At 43.3% G+C, this 21378-nt stretch overlaps 1 protein-coding gene across 1 annotated transcript in view; it reads right to left on the reverse strand.

Moving 5' to 3' along the window:
• Window positions 1–21378, reverse strand: part of Snd1 (staphylococcal nuclease and tudor domain containing 1) — a 396722-nt gene that overhangs the window by 352639 nt on the left and 22705 nt on the right. Inside the window, exons 2-5 of the mRNA XM_032906855.1 lie at window positions 12765–12914; window positions 5515–5635; window positions 2318–2396; window positions 85–245 (exon numbers count right to left, since the gene is read on the reverse strand). Coding sequence (XP_032762746.1) covers window positions 85–245; window positions 2318–2396; window positions 5515–5635; window positions 12765–12914 — 511 coding nt within the window. The remainder of the gene's footprint in view (window positions 1–84; window positions 246–2317; window positions 2397–5514; window positions 5636–12764; window positions 12915–21378) is intronic.

Here is a 21378-nt window from a genome sequence, read left to right on the forward strand (position 1 = left end):
TGGATCTTATAAACCCCAAGAATCAAAGAAAGCAAACAGAAAGAAATCACCCTGAGTCTGTCTGCCTTTTACTGCCATCCTCACCATTGACAGGCTTCTGGTGGTGTGAGTCCACAAAGTGCCTTGGGTTCTCAATGGTGTACTTGAGGTCCCGGATGGTGTGTGACCCGTTCCCCTCACTCCACATCCCTTTCTTCGATGCCTTTGCTTGTTCCTCGCATTCTGAAAGCCGGTTCTGCTCTGGGCTGGGACATGAAAGGAAAAAAGTGTGGTTAATGGTTCAAACAGAGCTATGTAGCTCTTGGCCAACTGGTTTCTTCAGTATCTTCTTCCCAAAAGAGAACAAGGCATTTGTTTAACCAGAAAAATCATCAGAAGTACAATTTACAAATTCCAAATTTGTTCCTTCAAAGGACAGATGAGATTCTAAGAACATTTAATGAGAGGCCCAACAGAACACACAGTCCTTCTGCCAGAGGGTAGAATAGAACAAGGGCTCCAAGGGGAGCCACTCCAGGGGGTGCAAATTCATTTAAGCATCCTAGATTCCAGAAGCCAGGCCCAGCTCAGCAGGGTGTAGCAGGGAAGGTGACTAAGAACCACCCTTAATGCCTTCTCCATCCACAAGGGGGGTTGGGGGGCAGCTGCAGGGCACAGTGCTGTCAGATAACATTGGCTCAAAGTTGCTCAGACTTCCAACAAGGCCAGGTAGACAACAGGCAGTTTGAAAATAAGGCCTCTTCCTTCACCGAAGGAAGCCACTAGTAGAGCCGCCCAAGAGGAAAAGATAAAAGAAACAATAACTTCTTAAGGGGGAAAGACTCAGTACAGAAATGACCGCTCACTGTCCCATCTGAACTAGATGTAGGACCATCCACAGCCAAATACACATGGAATTTCCTCTCGGGGTCTCTAGGAATTTCTGTCTAAGCAAGCCTGACCTAACATTTCCCAAGCTGAAAGCTTCTGGTCCTTTCTTCCTCCTCTTCACCCAAAACATAACTAAAGGGTTCAGATATCCAAGTTCACAGTTAACTAGGAGTAATGAGGCTGCGGGGGTGGCATAAGCAGAAGCGAATGAAAACACTAAGAAGAGGCAGCTTTAGGTCTAGAGGGATTGGTACTTGTTCCGGTGGCAGCAGTACAAAATGGTTACAGGGGTTTTCTTTATTCCATTTGCAAACTGAATTCAAAAAAAAACAAAACAAAACACTGCAACAGTAATCATGCCAGTAATTGTCCTTAAGTTAGAACTGTGGCATGCTTCCAAAAACACCACCTAAAAACAAATGTCTTAATTCAACCAATTCCCACCGGCACACAACAACAATTACAGAGTCCAGCAAAAGTCTCTTAACAATCAGACAGGACCACAGGTACACAGCGAGTGACCTGGCCCCAGAACCTCAGAGGACAGAGCCTTTGGCTCACGCTCATCATGTGTGCACCGCTGCAAATATTTATCCAAAGCTTTTTCTTCAGCTACTGCACTTATAACTTACCCAGGACTTAATGGTTTAAACAGCATGTTTATAGCCTCCAAATTACTGACGGAGAATATCACTTTTCAGAGACTAAAGTGTTAATTAAAGTCAGCTGCAATCCACCCTCCTGAGAACCCTAGTGAACTTGAACATGATTTATATTCTAGAAGCCTTACATATATAACTTCTAATAAGTTCACACTGCCGTTGGCTAGACATATGTTTTTATTAATGAAGTATCTGCAGATTCAAGACCACAGGCTCAGAAAAGAGAGGTTTTACCAACCTTCAAATCCAAGCAACCGTAGTCCTGTCAGTCAAGCAGAGTCAAAGCAGAATCTTTCTTTCTTTCCTCCTTTTTCCCTGAAGTGTTCCTTACACTGATTCGACGTCACATCTTTTCGTTGTCTGTCTCCCATTAGAATGCTAGCCCAGCCTGTCTATTCACTGCTATACTCTCTGAATAGAATATCGACTGATTCACAGTTGAGGCTCAATAAATATTTGGGTTGGCTGGATCGGGAATACTCTGGAATGGCATATCTACAGTCTAAGATCCAATAATTCATGAACATAAGCAAACAAACAAACAAACAGCTGCCTAGCCTCCAGGCCTGGTGTTAGAGGTATACACAAACCAAATGCCATCAGGAAATGTTAGTGACCTCCTGACTCGAAACAATCCCTCAGCAAGATCTCAGAAGACACTGAAGCAACTGCAGTTACGCATTTTGTAAGAGAGAACAAAAATGACATGAAACAAAACAGTTTATCGTGGCTACCAACTTCTTGGTGCCTCAAAAAAGAATGTCCTGAGAGTGGTGCATACTTACTTATTGGCTCTCATGCCTTCTCTCCGGGAGGCCAAGCCTTCTGCGACTAGCGACTCTGCAATGTTTTCCCCATTAGTATCTGAGGGAGAAAATTAACCACATTAGTATCTGAGGAAGGAAATGAACCACAAGAGCCAAACCTGCCTCTGCCAGCAACAGCACAGAGGATGGACCATTTTCATGCTTACTCCTCGGGAGAGGGATGCTGTGGAGAAAGGTACTGGCAGAGGTGCAGCACTGAGCTTCTCAGAAAACTTACCAAACATTTAGTCTTGGAATAATCTTCCTTTCCAGGACTTTGTTTCTAATTTTCTAAAGTATTCCTAGGCCAAAAGCAACCTTGGAAACCATACATGGCAGGTAGCTCTGTAGAATGATGAGACCCTATTACTGAACACAAACTCAGCTTCATGGTGGCTTGGAAAAGTTCTCTCAGAATCCTGTTTTCCTCCCAAAAGCAGGGCTTGCACTTGCCCCACTGGTTCTTGTGAGAATGAAGTAATGCAAACCATCAACACAGCGCCAAGACAGGAATTAGGAAGATGCAGATAAACTCCTTCAGTGCATCCATCACACCTATGCCACAAGGTCCAATTCCTCTCCACATCATATTCTAGACTCCAGTGGACACCAAGACAAACCACCCAGCTTAAGACTAAGAGGACAGTGTCTCTTAGCCTTAGATTCTTTCACAGAGCAGACATCAGAACAGGCAAGAAAAAGATGATAAGCATAAAACCTAACCTGATTAAGGTTCCTCCTGAGCACCTGAAACATGAATTACGTTTCCATATTACTGAGAAGGTGTTAGTCTTGGTCTGTCTCTCAATCCTTGTCAGCTATAACAGTAAAGGAAGACATCTCCGCCATAATCACTGCATAAAAACCTTTAACATGGCAGACAGCAAGCTCCCAGACAAACCGTAACAGATCGGTCTGGTTGACAGGTAACATCAGCACAGAATTTCATTCAGGAAGAGTTTTCCCTGGTACATTAACCATATCCTTACTTCCTCACGCACTAACAGGCCCATGTGCATACATATACACACACACGCACATACCTCTAATGCCTCGCCATTAGAAGACCAACGTTACAACAAAGACATTTTCTTTTTCTACAATAAATGTTGAGGACAATTTTTATACAAAGGACTCTCATGTTCTGCAGCTAAGCACCTGGCCCTTTGCCCTGAGGTTACTATTGAATTCAAACACAGATCTCACTAATGTTAGTAAATACTACAATGGTTTCCTCAAACACAAGACTTCTAGAGTGGAAAGTCAGGCCAAAGATGCAACAGTGAGGAGAAGCTGAGGACTGAGATGCAGAACCTCAGAAGACGGAAAGGGACGGAGCCCAGGCCACTGTCAACAACACACACAAAACTCTACACTTCCTGTTACAGAGCACGCTGAAATGCTCTGACTTTCAGAAAGTGAATTCTCAAAAGGTGATGGTTAATCTTCTTTGGCAACTTAACCAGACGTGGATTCACCCAGGAGCCACAACTCCAGGTGTGGTTCTGAGGAGTTTCCAGAGAGGCGTGAGAAGTAATACCCAACCCAGAATGCGGGTGGCTCCATTAGGTGGAGGCCCTGTCTACATAAAAAGCTGGGTGCCAGCATTCATGCTCCCTCCTTCATGGTCAGGTGAAATGTGGCTGGCCACTTCATGGTCCTGCTGCAGAGTCTTCCCAGCTACGATGGACTGTACAGATCTTACACTGTCAAACCAAAGCCGCTGTCTTCAAGAAAACATAGACTATTTCTCATGAAAGGAGAAAAATACATTCCCTTAGACTGAACCTTCAAAGGTTCTATCACAAAATGTGATAGAAAGCGAAGAAAGGTAAACATGTCTATAAGCCAAGGATCTCAATCTCACATACTTATCAAATTACAAATATAAAAGAGTCACAGCTCAGTATCATTCGGAACCTGGTAGATAACTATCTTCTCTTCAAAAGTCAGAGGAGCAAGCCGTGGTCACACACCTGAAATCCCAGCACTCAGAAGGCAGAGGCACTAAGTTCCAAGTCAGCCTCATCTATATAGCAAGTTCCAGCCCAATAAATCAAGAGTCTTATCATCCTTCTACAGTAAGCTATAGGCTAACCACAAGTTCTACTCCCCCACCCTTCATAAGTGCAATGGAACTGGGCAAGAGGCCACATTGTCATTCTCAATTCACTTTTCTAACTTTTTTCTAAAACTTGCTCAGTCTAAATGGGATGTCATTAGCTTTACTTTCTAATGCTAGCCTAGAGTCAACACTGACTACTTAAACAGATAACCATAAGTCGCTATGGCATTAGAAAGACTTCTAATTAATTAAGCACAGAAAGCTTAATGAAGAGAAAAATCTGCTCCAAAACTGTCCATATATAACTAGCTCTTGTCTAGAAAATTAAGTCTTTCATTATCCTATTGTCAAGACACTATTCTCGAGTTTTACATTCTCTACATCCAACCCAAAGACCACAAACTCTAGTGTCCTATGAATCATTTGACCTAGCTAAAAACACATGAGTGTGCTCACACAAAGTTAAACTCAAACACTTAGAAATGAAGAAACGGGGTTGGGGATTTAGCTCAGTGGTAGAGCGCTTGCCTAGCAAGCGCAAGGCCCTGGGTTCGGTCCCCAGCTTCGAAAAAAAAGAAAAAAAAAAAAAAAGAAAGAAATGAAGAAACTAGGGCCTACAGAGGCAAGTGGTAAAAGAATACAGAATAGGAAAGTCAGATATCTAGCCTCATCTATCCAATTCCAAGACCTGTTTACATTCTATTTTATTTCAAACCATGAGACAGATTTTAAAAATAACAATTGTCCCCAAACAGATCTTTTGCTAAAGAGTCCCCAAAAAGAGGAGAAAAGCCATGAGATAGAAGAATGCAGGACAAAATACAGGAAATCTACAGGAATTCAATTAACACTCTGAGCCCAGAACAAGGAGCTGTTGAGTGGCCTCTATGGGAAGAAGAATGCTGCCGGCCCTACACCAAGCCAAGAAAGCCCAGGGATAAACAAGGACCAGGGCTGCTAGAGGAGCCCAGCAACAATTTCCGTACAAACCACACCAACTGGCCTAGAGTTATGGCCACGGAGGCACATACTGGCCTTCTGCCACATAAAAACTGATCTTGGATGAACTTGAGGCTCCAAGACAAACAAGTTCAGTCTTCTTGCTGCCCACCTTTTCCAAGGTAGATCATCCCATACTCTCGTCCTTGGGGAGTCTTGTTTTCTATCGTGAAACAGACTTCCTTCCCAATCAGCTTCTTGCGAAGGAACTCTCTAGCAGGAAATGCCCAGGGCTGAAAGACAAAACAGAACAAGTGTTACAGAAAAACTGCCTTCTGCAGATCCAAGCCAGCATCAAAGCAACTTCATGTCTTCGATATTTAGATACCTACCTCGATCTCGAGTAGGCCACAGACAAAAAAAAAAAAAAAAAAAAAAAAAAGCCACAACCAACTGTACATTAGGGCCTCCCTAAAAGGGCCTAGCAGATGGACTAACTAGCACAGGCACTAAACCAGGACTCGGCACTTCAGACAGCAGCAGTAACACTCTCCTCACACTCTTGCTCGGTTATGGCTGACGTGTACAATTTTTGCCGTTTTTATAGCACTTAGCATGTGCCCTCCAGTGCTGACTATTTTCCATAGATCATTCCAGTCCCTAAAATGGGAGGCCCCTCCAGGAACCACCTAGCAGCGGAACATCATGAATAACTACTACCGCATCTGCCTGTCTCCCTCCAGTTTATCAGCACTTACTTTCCCTAATGCCGGTTCAAGGCAGAGCTGGCACGCTGACAAGCTTTTAGTGCTGGCACTACTTGGGAGGGAATCTCTGCTCCGGCAGGAGCCTTATTTATGTCATTTCCACCACCATTTCAAGGACAGCAATAAAGTTTAGAGAGCAGTCCCTAAAATGTTTCCTCTTCTACTTCTACTCTGGTCTGAAACCTGGAATCTAGCCAGTGAAATGGCTCAGCAGGTAAAAGCTCTTGCTGTATAAGCCTGACAACCGACAATCCCCAACCCCATAGTGCAGAGAGAGGACAGATGCCTGAGAGAGAGCAGTCCTCTGGTCTCTAGATGCATGGTCTCCAACACACACACACACACACACACACACACACACACACACACACACACACACACACACACAAAGAGAGAGGGAGAGGGAGAGAGAGAGAGAGAGATACTATTAATAATAAACTCAGAAAAAAAATGTAGTATGTAAAGATCCTAGAATCTTGGGCAGACAGCAGTGGCAGCTCCTGGTAAGAAGCGCCTTATGAATGCCATGATGGTTCTTCCTGCTCACTCATTCAGGAAAGACACAAGCTGGGGGCACACATCCCATCATAGGAAATAGAGCCTTCACGTGAACAAGATAATGCACAAAAGGATGGTCTTGCCCACCTCAGCACAGCTAGGATGGCTCAGGTCTGTCCAACCCACAGTCCACGTGCGGCTGATGGTGCTGTAAATGCTGCCCAATATACAACAGTAAACTGAGTTGAGACTCAGAATGTTCTCAGGTATATGTTCCCGATGGCATGGTTCTCAAGTGTTTACTTTGTAGATGACACTGTGTCACAATGTCTATACATTTAACTATACATGCCTGTATAGTGAAAAGGAAAGTATTCCTCCTCATCTGACAGCCAGGGCCTCGCTCAGAGTCCCAACTTTCCTTAGGTCAGAAACGGAAGGGATGGACTCCAGGGCACAACGGCATCCCACAGACTAAATGTCGATGTATAAAAGGGGACTTATCAAAAGGGAGCGACCCTCTACAATTCCCATCTTCATGCACTGCCTGTTGTCATCCCTTCAAGTCACAATTCAAGACACACATAATAAAATGCAGTCTGTCAGTTAATGGCCAGAAAAAGGGCAGCTCCAATAACCTTTTCTATCCAGGAAGCCTATTTCATGAGGTCATTCAATAAACTTAGTAAAAATTTGAAAAATCCATATAACTTCCTAGAAGCTAGAAGCCAAAGTAACATGCAAGTCATGAAAAGTGCTGCTATTTAATCCCAATGGTGAGCAGCTCTCAGAAGAACTTGGATCAGGTAAGAAACCCAAACCAACCTCCAGTGCATCTATCTGCTCTTCTCTCCTCAAAGCACCATCAAGCAAAGAGACTCTCACTCTTTTTTAGTTTCGAATAGAGTTTATTTACGGGCATGGGAGGGGTTATCGAGAAGGGAGTAGGGGCAGGGAAAGAGAGGGACAGAGAAGGGAGGAGGGGTGGGGAAGGGGGTGAGAGGAGGGAGAAGGAAGGGTGCTGGCCGGGAACACGTGAGGAAAGGGGGAAAGTTGTTAGGAGGGGTAAAGGGAGAGAGAGAAAGGGGGCAGAGAAAGAATTCTTACCATCACCTCACTTCCTAAAAATGAGAAAACACCACTCCCCAAAGTGGAGGCTGATATATGATTCCAATCAAAAACTATCCAACAGAAAACAGATCTGAACCAACAGAATTGAGCCTCTTGTATTTTGACAACTACAGTGGTAAAAACTTCCTGAAAATGTACAGAACTACAGCTGTGTTCCCAACACGCTATAAGCAGCACATTAATACTCAAACCCCGGTAATGCGGTACCTTCTTAATACCCAAGAGCTCAGCAAGTGCTCCACAGGGAAGGAAGCACGCTTACCACAGGTAACAAACTCATGAAGGGTCAGTTCACAAGGAAATCTATCTCTAGCCCCTGTGAGAAATCCTCCAGTTTCTATCCACCACAAAGAAGCTCTCTAAAAGCTTTTAAGGCTTGCTCAAAGAGCATGCACTCTTACCCTCGTTTTACAGCTGATCTGTCACTAGCTGCTCAGGCAAAAGAAAATCACACTGGAGACCCTGAAATGAAATACACCTGATCCTATAGGGGAAAACACAAGCGACTGCAATCTTGTTTTCCAAAATCAGGCCTTCTACAAGTTTTGTTCTATTCAAAACTGGGCAATTTGTTACGAAATAAGCTACTAGCAACAACAAAGAGAAGAGACAACTCAAGAACTACACAGGCTAGAGTCTGTCACTCTTTACAAGGGAAAGAGAACACTCTGGGAAAGTAAGGCAAGTGTCCATCCACGCAGCGTAGCCAGGGAGATGGTCTGTCCCAGTACAGCTGCTGGAGGCAAACAGAGGGAAACTTGCTCCAAGCCTTGGTCAAATGTCACAACAATCTAGTAGGAAGAACAGTCATAGGACATTCCAGAGTTCCTTCCATGTAAGAAACAGTGCCCTTAAGTAGTTGAGATTTGAACAACATCTTCTCTTCAGGGTGCCCAAGAGCAGATAGGGGACAGCCTGCTTTCACTGCTTAGACCCAAACAGAGTCATGATGTCTAAAATCATAAAATAGAATTTTTTAATTCTAGTCTTCTTTAGGTCAGACTCCTAAAACTACTGAGACGAGATCCAACCCAGAACAATGTTACTAGGCAGCTAGAGACTTCGGTACATGGCCCGAGCTCAGGACTTCCTCCCTCTCTTCTCATCATCCCACTCTAGCACCTGGATACTCGCTCTCTACCAACTCAACCCTAAAGCCACAGCCAAGGTAGGACTAGGACATTCATTTCTGAATGTCTCCTGAAACCAGCACAGAACTTCACACACAGCAGGCTCAATTACTCTGTGGGAAATAAATATATAACAAGCACAGTGTCAGCCAATGTCTAGGCTGCCCGCAGTAGCTAGGCAACGCTGGGGATTAGCCTGGCACAGGGCAGTGACGGCTGGGGACATACAAGGGCCCTGCTTTCATTTCCACAGGACTTATGAGAAAGCGGACTAGTGCTGAAAGAAGATACCAGGAGGGAAGGAAAAGAATAATCATATGAATGATATTTGAAGCCATGACACAAAGGAAACCAAATGAATAATGACATTCTTGATTCTTCTTGAATCTTCTAGACTCTTCTTCCTTGAGGAAAAGAGATAGACAATGTTCTCAAGGGGAAGCCTGGGAAGCTGGTGCCTCAGTGAGCAATTCACCAACCCAAAGAGAGCCACTCAGCTTCTTCTCTCATCTATTCAAGTGTACATTCACTGTGTACCTGCTCTGAGTCAGTGCTGACCAGACGCAAGGACACAGAGAGGAGAAGAGAAGAGGTCCCTTTGGAAGAGTTCACAATCCAGGAGAGAAAAACAAACAACTCTGAAATAAAATGCTGTGGGTGCTCTAGCAGCACAAAGAAGGAGCAGAAAAGGAAATGTTAGGGGCTGTGTCCAGTGGATGGTCACCAGGTCACACTGGTGGGGCAGCACTCCTGATGGGGAAAGCGAAATGAGAGAGCAGCTAAGGCAGAGGAGAATCTTCGAGAAAGACTGAGTGCTGAATCACCACTGGGCCCCATGACCACAGGTGCTTCAAGCCCCGTGATTGATGATCCAATACTGAACAGTCCTCCCTAAACACATACACATACACATAGAGGAGCAACACTAAATCAACTCAGTGGGTTATATTTAAGTGGGGCATGCGTGTGTGTGTGTGTGTGTGTGTGTGTGTGTGTGTGTGTGTGTGTGTGTGTAATAAAGAATAAGAGACCATGAATTTGAGGAGCTGGGGAAGGGTGAAAACAAAAAGTTTAAAGGAGAATATTCATATATGAAATCCTCAAAGATAATAAAGTAGTAAAATAAGTTTATTTCTTGAATTAGGAAGAGACTGGAAGTCACAGTCGTCTTTCCACAGGTCTCGTGGTCTAGGTTGAGGCCTGCAGTTTAGTTTGTAAGAAGAAGAAGAAGCACTAAAGTGTCTGAGAATAACAATGGGCAAGAGCATGTAAATCTAGCTCAAAAAATCTGGGGGGTGATGGCACCCGCCTTCAATCCTAGTACTTCAGCAGAGACAGTAAGGCCAGCCGTATCTACAGGGAGTTCTGAGCCAGCTACTGTTACAGAGTAAGCCCCTGTCCAGAGGGAAAACAGGGATCTAGACCTCTGGAGGACTTGTGAGGGGAAAGGAGAAGTCAGCATATTGTCTTGATGTCCCCAGCACAGCGAAAGAGCAGCTGGGGGTCTGGGAGAGACCGACTCCATCTCATGGAGTTCTTGAGAAGATGAAGCGCTAGAGTCATGTCCAAGGAGGGGTGCCAGGCACCTCACATACTATCATTCCTGCCACACAAGTCTGCTCAGTCTCCTGCCTGCTACACAGGACACAGCGACAACAGCTCAGAGCAGCCTTGTGCTTCTCTGACAGCCCCAGATATCCATCCGCAGAAAAGGAAATGAAAACACCACCTTCTTTCTTAGAGGCCATACTGCTTCTCCCTTCCGTGGGGAAGAGCCTGATGACCTCTGAAAGAGGCAGCTCATTACCTCAGAAGCAATCAAGGAAGAGAAATGCTTCAAACGGTGGTTTGGCCATTTGATGCGCGCTCAATGTTTGAAGAATGCTGAAACAGGTTTAATCTTCAGTACTTGATCTAACAGAGTGGTGATTACCAAACATGTATTAAGTACTTTGTAAAGCGCTAAGCACTTCATGTTTCCTTATTTAATCCTCACTGAGCAATCCAGAGGTAGATATAGACACTACATTAGTCTCAACACTTGTACTTAGTGATGGAGGACCAATGAGAAAGAACTGATTTTAATGTATTTGGTCATTATCTCTAGAATCTAACCAACTACTGCTGATAGAATAATTGTGGGTGATTTTTCTCCATCTTCATTATCTATAATGCTGTTTCACTATTGCCTTATTTAAAAAAATACTATTAAAGATGAAAAGAACTAAATGCTTTCCTTAAATAAAAGCTGGTAAGCTCTTGCTTTTTCTTCATCATTTCCTTGAAAGGGAAAAGCAGAGACCAGCCAATTACTAATCTCCCCAAAGATACCAAGTTGGGGCAGAGAACTAATAATTAGGGGTCCAGAAATCCTGTTTCTGACCAGCAAAGCACAGCTAAAAGAATCAAGCACCAACAATTTCCAAGTGTAGAGACCAAGAAGCCTAAACCACACCAACTGGGATGGACACAGACAGTCAAAACTCAAATGGTGCAAGCCGCACAACGGGTATTAAAAGCTGGGGTGTAGGAGGTGAAGAGGAGGTGAGGAGAGAGGCTCACAGAGCCTCTCAGAGCATAACACAAGGAGAAGCTACAAGCTGCCCAGAAACGGATGCAGCTAAACTGTTTAGAGCTGAGGAGATGGCTTAGCTGCTAGAGGCGCTTGCCACTAAGCCTGACTCATGAGTCCACACGGTAGGAGAGAACTGACTCCCACACTGGCCTCTTAACTTCACACATGAACCAATGCATAATGCATGCACACACGCACACACACAGGCACACACAAATACATTTAATAAAAATGGTAATAAAAATGCATGTTTAGAGCTGGGTTGTGGAGTGTTTATCTACCACACATGATACCCTGGGTTAAACCACAATACCATACAAACCAGGCCTGACAGCAACATTCCTGTAGTTCCAAAACTCAGGAGGCAGACGCAGGAGGATCAGAAATTGAAAGTCATCCCATCCCCTGCTATATAAGTCTGAAGCTTGGGCTACATGAGAACTTCTCACCAACAAAGACAGGGTTGGGGAGTGGAGAGGAGAGTACTAGGCTGATCAGTAGTAGAGTGCTGGCCTGGCATGTGTAAGACCCTGCATTCAAGTCCCAGTACTGCACCAAAAGAACAACAAAACAAAACAACCCCACCTCTTATTTCCATAAAACTTGAGTTTCATAAATTCAGATAGCTTTGGGGATACAGTAACAAAAGGCTAGTACTACCACTGACAGAAGGCTATCGTTTATGAAAATGTCACATTGATGTGACTTCAAAGCTATTTCCCAGGAGTGAGTGAAGCCTACCCAAAAGGACTAGGGATAGCCTTGAGACTGTGATTGCAATTAACTACTGTATAACGATTATTTCAAGAGCTGACTCTTGAGAGTAGCCAATCATGGGATGGAGAGTCAACTGTGAACTAAGCTTCTGGGCATGTCTGTGAAGGGCTGTCTTGATTTGATTATCTGAGATGGGAAGATTGCCCCACTGTAGAAGGCACCATTGCCTGGGCCAAGATCCTATGGTGTACAGGAGCAGGGAGTGACCTGAATGCAAGCGTCCATCCTCACATTCTGCCTCCTGGTTATTTTGATGTGGTCAGATGCTTTAAAGTTCCTCCTGCCTTGACTTCCTTGCCACGGTGGACTATAACCTTGAGTTCTGAATGAAGTATCTCTTCCTTCTTTATCAAAGAAAACTGAAAAGAAATTCAGACAGGCAGTGTATGTATAATGGCAGATGTAAGCTACCAGAAGATCCAGTCATCATGACAAAGTACTCACCATGAACAGAAAGAAAAAAAAAAAAAAGTGCATCAAAAAGAGGAGAGCAGGCTGTCAATCAGGTCCCCACAGCCATGAAAAGCCCTGGAGAATCACCTACCTCATCCGGGGTATCTTTCCCATCTGGTTGCGCGGCAGCTGCCCGACGGGCGAGGTTTCCAGCTCGAATGTTGCTGAGGTTGATCTGCCTCTCTGGAGGCGGACCGCCCCGGGGCTGCCCTCGGACAATGATGGCACACCCAGAGAGGACCTACACAGGTAATTAAAAAGGGAGACAACGAATTAGTGATCTGGAAATAGCATCTCTAGAAAGTAACTCGTATGCTAATGAAGTGCCAACATCTACATCAGAACTTTGTACTTCAGAGGCCCTCAAACATCTGTGAAATGATGAAGTGGTCAGAATTAATTGAGTTTTATAAGAGAAATACCTACATAGAGCCTTGGGCTAGATTCAAAAATGACGGACTCAAAAATGTAAGTAGGAATTAAACAAAAAATAGAAAAGACATAAAATAAATAGACTGAGATAAAAAGACATAGGAGACGCGGAGGTTAATAACCTTTGTAATTTTATCCCAGCATGCACCAACACTGTTCTTTTCAATTATTAACAAGTTAATATATCCATATTTTCCATTCTGGAATGAGGCAAACTATAAACATCTAAAGAAAGGGAAAGTTAAAAGAAAGGAACTCCTACATAATCAGGGCCAGGCACAGGGGCCTCCAAAGCGTGTGCAACCATTGAATGAGAAATGCACAAGTCCTGTCCTCTAAAAGCCCACATCCTAAACACTTAAGTCCCCTTCTCTCCAGTTCTGGCTAAGGAGCCAAAACAGAAACTACTCACAACTGTGAAAAGACCTCTGAAATCCAATACGTGAAAGGCCACAAAAGGAAAGATGTTAAGAGGTAAAGGGGCATGCTGTAAAAATGCAAGCTACGCAAACCACCTCAGCTTAGTGAGGCCACTCTAACCGAGAGGTAGGCTCACTCTCTCTGAAAGATTCTCAACTCCATTCTTCAAAACAAACAACAGCCGCTGAAAGGTTAATGCAAAAGGCTGCAGGGTTCGGTCAATGGAGAGCACAGCTGGCATTAGATCCTTGTGAAGGGAGCTCACTCTGAAGCATTCTAAGGGGAGGATGCTTCCATACCCCCACTAGCATTCTCCATCTCAACCCATGCTTTAAATTGTGAAAAAGGATCATGAGTCAGAAAATGAGAAGAGTAAAATAACTGAGAGGCTACTATCCAATGGCTAGCACACCTCCAGAAATACAGGTCCCCAAAAGTGGTGGTTGGAATGGCAATGGCCCCTATAGGCCCATAGAGAGTGGCCCAGAGAGGTGTGGCCTTTTGGAGGAAGTATGTCACCGATGGTGAACTTTGAGGTTTCAAAAGCTCAAGTCAAGCCTAGTGTCTCACTCTCTCTTCCAGCTGCCTGTTGATCAAAATTCAGAATCGCAGCTCCTTCTCCAGCACCATGTCTGCCTTCACACCATGCTTCCCTCCATAATGGATTAAACCTCTGAACCGTAAGTCAGGCCCAATTATGTTTCCTTTATAAACACTGCTGTGGTCACAGTGTCTCTTCACAGCAATAGAAACCCCGAAAGAGCCTCCATGTCCTTTCTACTCAGTTTTCTAATATCCACCATCACTCTATGAGAGAATCACTCCCTTGCTCTCTTCTGCACACTTCCGTTCCATTCACATTAAGTGTCTTTAAGCAATAGAAGTTCATATTGTCTATTTTTGAGCTCTACTAGTTGAGTTTTCTATACAATGTCTTGTTTCTTTTACTAATTCTTTTTAGCACAATACACCCACGCTGGTGTGAAATACAATCCATTTTCATGACTATGGTAATTCATTGTATGATATTATAATTGATCTAGCCACTCTACTACCTTTACATGAGAATTCCAAACAATACATAGATCCTAATTTTTTTTTCCTTTTTTTATTTTTATTTATTTATTTATTTATTTTTTTTTTTGGAGGTGGGCGTTGTTACCCTGGCTGTCCTGGGTAGACTCAGTAGACCACACTGGCCTCAAATTCAGAGATCTCCTGCCTCTGTCTCCCAAGTGCTGAGATTAAAGGCATGTTCCACCACCACCCACCTTATTCCGTGATTTTTTAAATTAGCCCTCCGAGTTGGTATCTCCTATACCTTAAGCACATAAGACCTTGGCCTAAATCACTCCACTGTGGCCACATCAGAATGCACAAGCAAAAACTTGTCCTTTTGATCCTGTTTGCAAGATATTCTCTTCATTTTCATCCTTTCTTCCTTTTTAGACTTTACTTTTTTTTTTTTTTTTTTTTTTTTTTTCTTTTTTTCGGAGTTGGGGACCGAACCCAGGGCCTTGAGCTTCCTAGGCAAGCACTCTACCGCTGAGCTAAATCCCCAACCCCAAGACTTTACTTTTTATTCATGTGTGTCTTTGTGTCTGCATGTGACTATGTGCATGTATGCATAAATGTGCACTTGTACACACAGGGGCAAGAAGGCATCAATGAATCTGCTAGAGCTGAAATTACAAGCAGTATGAGTCACTAGGAATGATCTTGGGTCTTCTGCAATAGCAAGAAGCACTCTTACCACTGAGCCATCTCTCTAACCCTCATTGTGTAGTGGCCAGAGGTCAACATTAGTTTCTTTCTATCATTCTCCACTTTATTTTTTAAAGCAGGATCTCTTACAGAACCTGGAGTTCAGTTGATTCTGCTGGATTCCCTAACCAACAAGCTGCAAGGATCCATCGGCCTGTCTCCACCTCCCCAGCTCTGGCTTTTTTACATGGTATTAGGGATCAAGTTCAGGTCCTTTACCGACTGAGCCACCTCTCCTTTCCCTTAAGATGCTCTCTCTATTCTTTATTTCTAAGTATAAGAATTGAAGACAATGGTCACCAATCCAACCTCCTAAAGGCTCATTCTTCCAGGCAGAAGAGACGGATATGGGCACAGCTTTCTTCTGAAATAGTCTCCCCAGCATTTGCCAATGGCACTGAAGGAGAGGCAGAGAAACAGTCTTCAAGATACTGCAGAAGAATAAAACACCTCTGATAAGAAAGACTAGTTTCTCTCCTATTTATTAAAGGATTTGAAATCATTCAAGAGACACTATACCCTCCTTTGAAGTTTTCTACAACTCATTTTCCAACAACTGATAACTCCCTCCACCGGCCTTGTCAGCAGCTTTTACTGAAGTTTCCCCTCAGTAAAAATATTCTAAAGGGCTTCCCTTATAAAGGTTTTCTACCCGATAAAACCAAGGGGGATATACCTAAGATATCTACATAAAACACAGAAAAGACTAAGGAAGGTCCTACAAAGCAGACTTTATTTCATATGGCATCATAAACATTAGCATTGGATTTTCCAAAGTTAATTCATTGATTGATTCACTTTTCATCAATACTTATTAAATACCAATGATGTGTGGGACTCTGCTCTAGACAAGCTGCATACTTCAGGGGAATAGAAGAGACAAAAGTTTCTGCTCCTGAAGAGCTGATGCTCAAGCGAGGAGACAAACAGTAAACAACATATGCAAGGAAAACACAGCATTTATCATATTTTTTAATTTCAGAGGAATAAAGACTGTGAAGAAACTGTCATGGGTAATTGAACTACCGAAGCTCCACTGACTGATTCATGTTACAAACTTTCATGAATACAGTAATTATCCTTAATTGCTAATTTATAGGGCATAGAAAACAAGTCATATGGTTACTGCTTTATCCAATTAGAAAAATAAAATGACATATTCTAGAAGAATCTCAGGACTACCTGCTGCAGCAGGAAGACTGTGAGGCCAGCTGTCGAAATCAGTTTGACTGAGGGTATGGATTTGACATTTCTCAGCTCTGCCTACACGGGTCGCAGAGAGATGTGGTAAGATTCAAAGGATCTGACTTCAAGGCACAAGTCAGACAGCCACAGAGGCTGAACCAAAGCACTGAAAAAAAGAATGGGGATTCAAACTGTTCAAACCCACTTACAAGTTCACTAGGAAATTTACCTACAGTGAAAGACTGTACCGAGGGTCACTAAATGTTGCCCAGCAACAGAGTATGACATTAAATCTTCACTAGATTCTGATTTGGTACACTTAACACTTGAACATCCAGGCCATGCAAAAGTACACTCTCACCAGCTGTATTGATCTGATTGTACAGAAAACTCTTAAGTCTAAATACTGACCAGTATTTTTTCCAATTCAAAAGCAAAATCGCCTTGGTCCAAGAAAGGCATCTTACTGGTTCTGAGGAGAGGACCAGCCTCATGGGCACTTCTGCCTCTGAAGATATAAAAGGCATGTGACAAGGCAAAAATGACAACAGAAGGACTAATATAAAGGATAAGGACAGGCTACTGAGGAGAAATAAAACAGGGCCTACACCACATCCACACATCTAACCAATGGGTTTTGAACAAAGATGCCTAGACAATTAAATGCAGAAGGAGTAGAACTTTCAATAAGAGGTGCATCTCGACAGCCACACTCAGAAGGAAGAAGTCTGATCTGCGCCTCAGACTATAAACAAAAGGAATTCAAACAGCATCACAGTAAGAAAAGACAGAAGTCAGACTTAGAATAAAATCTGCATAACCTTGCATTAGATGATCATCTCTTAGCTAGGCACCGAAAGCACAAGGGCGGGTGGACAGGTAGGAGGGCAGGCGGGCGGGACTTAAGTCACAACTGGAAGCACTGTTTCAATAAACACTTAAGACCATAAAAACAAGGCTGGGGATAGAGTTCAGCTGCTAGGCCCTAAATTCAAATCCCAACATTGTAAGAAGTGAAGGCAGGAAGGGAATGGAATGGGAGAGTAAGGGGGGATTGGGGAGGTGGACACACAGAGGGTGCAGTAGTTGTAATGCATATAGCTCAAAACTGTCTAATATCCAGAAGCATCCCATAAAACAGAGTACAGAAACAGCTAAACAGAAACTAAGTTGAGGAAATTTCAATCTACCCAAGTCTTCCTGATTTTGTCTCCCCTCATTTTTTCTGCTAAAAATAAGAGGCAAGCCTAAATTAAAGGCCCCACTAGCCAAAATCAAGGTCCTAAAAACTCAGGACTTCATGCTGCTGCTGTTTCTCTGACTAAGGATATGCTCACTCCCCAGCCGGCCCCACACACAGGGTCTCAGCGCGGGAATCTCAGGATCACTGAAGAGAAGTCTTCTGTTTTACAGCTGAAGACTCTGGAGACAGACAGCTACAGTAACTGCAGCCTAAAAACCACAGGAAGAAGTGTGGCCAGCAGTGTCACAGACCAAGTCATCAGAAGCATCAAACCATGAGCTGGCTGCTACAAATCAAAGCAACATTTACTAAACACACACCACCACCATCCACAAAATAAAACTATGTATCAAATCCAGCCTCTGACTTTGATCTACAATCAAGAGCAGAAACAAAGCTGTTCTTCTTATCCCAACCCAATATGCAATATTAATGATATTTGCGATTAATTATGGACTGACTGGCAATAAGAATAACAACAAGGTGGCCTAAACCTGTTATGAAGCTTGGGAAATGGCACGGGATCATAAATTGCTCTTCCCTATCATTCTGTCTTTAGATGAGGAAACCACGGCATGGTAAGATGATGGCGTCCCAGCACGCTTCCTAATAACCCCCAGATGCTGCATGTGTGAGACCCATGAGCCAACACTGGTGACTTGTGAAAATAAGTACTGGTAAGCACAATGAAGCTTCCCCAGCAAGGAAAGAACATGCCCTCCACAGAGTCAAGTCTTTACGACCTGCCACTGGACTCTACTTACTGCCACAGACTCAAGAGATTAGGATCAACGAAAAGACAGACGATCTCAGGAAGAAAAACAAGTATGGAGTAGACCCATGTAGCAGTAACAAAATTCATTCCAGTTGTCAAACAACAACAAACTCTCAGGACAAAAGTCATGTGACTTCCCAAAGGAAGAAGAAAAGTAGATGAAGTCCAGTCACGTGGTTACATCTACAAAACACGCCCACACAAAAGGTTCAGGGAACATTGTGGAAGGGGAGTAAAAAGCAAGAGGATCTGGAGTTTTCTGTGAAAACCATGTCTCCTAATAACACCAGAAACTATACCCACCAACTCGACCATTCCATGGTGAGTTGAGCAAGGGGAACACCAACAAAGATGACAGCTGCACAGAGAAAAAGCTCAAGAAGCTTCAACCCTACACAAAGAACTACAACTAACTGGGTAAAGCTGGGAGCAGAAGAGGTGGCCCTCCCTAGGGAAGAGCACATCAAGTCGTCAGTGCCAGTCTTTCCCGAAAATATGCACGTAACATTATACAGACGTGGCAAGTTATATTTAGAAACACGTATGTATACACAAGTACATGTATACATGCAATAAGGGTTGGTGAAAAAAGAGGCCATGAGCTTGAAGGAGAGCAAGGCAGAGGATATATGGAAGGATTTGGAAGGACAAAAAGGACGGGGGAAATGCTGAAATTAAAATACAGTCTCAAAAATAAACAAAAGTGAATGAACTCTTGTAGCTTGCTTTCCCAACCTTTATCCCCTCCTCACACCAGCCCTAGTTTCACCCCCACCACTAGGTAGGAGAGAAAGGATAGAGGGAAGAGAGAAAGCCCTGAATCTAACTTCTTTCCCTCCTTTCTTCTTTGTGGCTGGTCTTTGCTATTTTGTGAGTTCCTTTTCCCCACCCTTTTCCCCTCTGGTTCACTGTTTATCACTAAATAGAGAAAAGGGCAGAGGGGAGAAACAGTGATCCCTGACTCTAATATCTTTCCTTTTGTTTATTTTGTTTATTGAGCATGACTACTAACAAACCATAACCTATTCCCCTGAATGACCAACAACTACCTACCCCTCTCCAGGTGCTAGCATTTATATACCCTCTGGAAAGTTCCCAGAATTCCAAGAATCACACAACCACAGAGGCTACCTGCAGCTAACAAAAACCACACCTCCTGCTACAGCATGAGGCAAATCAGTCAGCTGCTGCAGGACAGTCTGAAGCAGCCCCATGTCCCTACACCTGGAATTAAAACAAAAACTAATTTTTATTTCTGTGTTTCTTAAAAAACCAAAATTCCATAAAATTGTCACTACAAATTCTAGATCTTAAGGATACCACTACAGAGAAATGCCCCCTGTTCTATCAAATGACTGGGGTCAGGTACTCAGCCTTAATTAAAGGTACAGAAAAGTACTACAGTGGGGTTGGGGATTTAGCTCAGTGGTAGAGCCAAGCACAAGGCCCTGGGTTCATTCGGTCCCCAGCTCCGAAAAAAAGAAAAGGAAAAAGAAAAAAAAAAAAAAAAGTACTACAGTGATCAGGACTCTTCAACCCTCTGACCATGAGGAAAAAAGAATTTCCTTAAGTGTTCGAGAACTAAAGTACAAAGAAAGCTGAGAGCATCATACCAAAGTATGCAGCAAAGATTAAGAAAAGAGTGTTTCTTTCCTGAGCAATGACAATATAAAGTCGGCAGTGTGTGCCCACAGGACCCACAGATACTAAAATTTAATTCTGAGGAGCCAGAGCAAAGTCTGGCAGTGCTCATAACTCTTACATTTAATATCCTGATAGGAAAAAAAGAGCTCAAACACAAACTATCTGGAAGAATTAAAAGTCCTCTGGTGAAGAAACATGTTCATTTTGGAGAAAGAAATGAATGTCTGGTTGGAGGGTTTTTATTTTTGTTTTTTTTTTTTTTAAACAGTAAATAAAGCACAGAACAAAAGGGTTTTTAAGTACTTTATTTCAGTTACACATAAACACCAAAGGCGCAATTTGGAGGTGGGGGTGTGAAATTAACCCAGTTGAAACCTTCCAAAAATTTTATAAAGAATGTTGGAAATATTTCAAAGGAAAGAATAGCCTAGAAGCAAAGCTTTCTTTCCACCCAAAGAAATGGAGATACCATTTTCCATTTTCTGCCAAGCTTCTGGGCAGTTTTAAGGGTGACCATTTCCACTGCCAAACACTACTACCAATGGGTTAAAAAATAAAAACTGATGGGATGACAAGGCTCTACACCAAGAAATAAGCCCCCCCCTCCAAAAAAAAGCAAGTATGGGAGGGGGTGTGCACACACATGTATCGTCACTGGCTGGTTGGACCCCGGGCAGGGACTGATTATTCACCCAGCCCTGGCTGACAGGTCACTGGAAGCTGAGGAAGCAAATGTTGAGAGCAAGCAATTGGTCACATGAGAAACTGAGCAAACAAGGGCAGGATAACAAAAGCCAGGTCTCTCTCTTGGAGAGGGAAGTTACAGAGCTGTCTGAGAAAACATACAGATAAATATAAAAGTACAGACATGTATTTCCTACTTCCATCCTCTAACTTCTCTCTGCTAAAAAGAGCAAGAGCTCCTTGAGAAACTGATGGTTCTAGGTTTGGGTCTGGGAAAAGTCCGTCTCAGCCAGGAATATGTGGCTGTGTTAGAAAACTTTAAAAAAGTGTTCAAAGGACAATGGTGACATACTTTATCAAAATGATAAAGTAGCCTACTAAGAGTATTATCATGGGCCAAAATTGGGACAACTGGAAAATCAAAATAATAGGGACTGGAGAGAGGCCGCAGCACTTTAGAGCACTGGCTGCTCTTCCAAAGAACCTGGAGTTCAATTCCCCAGCACCCATATGGCAGCTCACAACTGTCTTGAACGCCAATTCTGGATAATCTAACAC

The sequence above is a fragment of the Rattus rattus genome, chromosome 6 (assembly GCF_011064425.1).
Source record: "Rattus rattus isolate New Zealand chromosome 6, Rrattus_CSIRO_v1, whole genome shotgun sequence".
Taxonomy (NCBI): domain Eukaryota; kingdom Metazoa; phylum Chordata; class Mammalia; order Rodentia; family Muridae; genus Rattus; species Rattus rattus.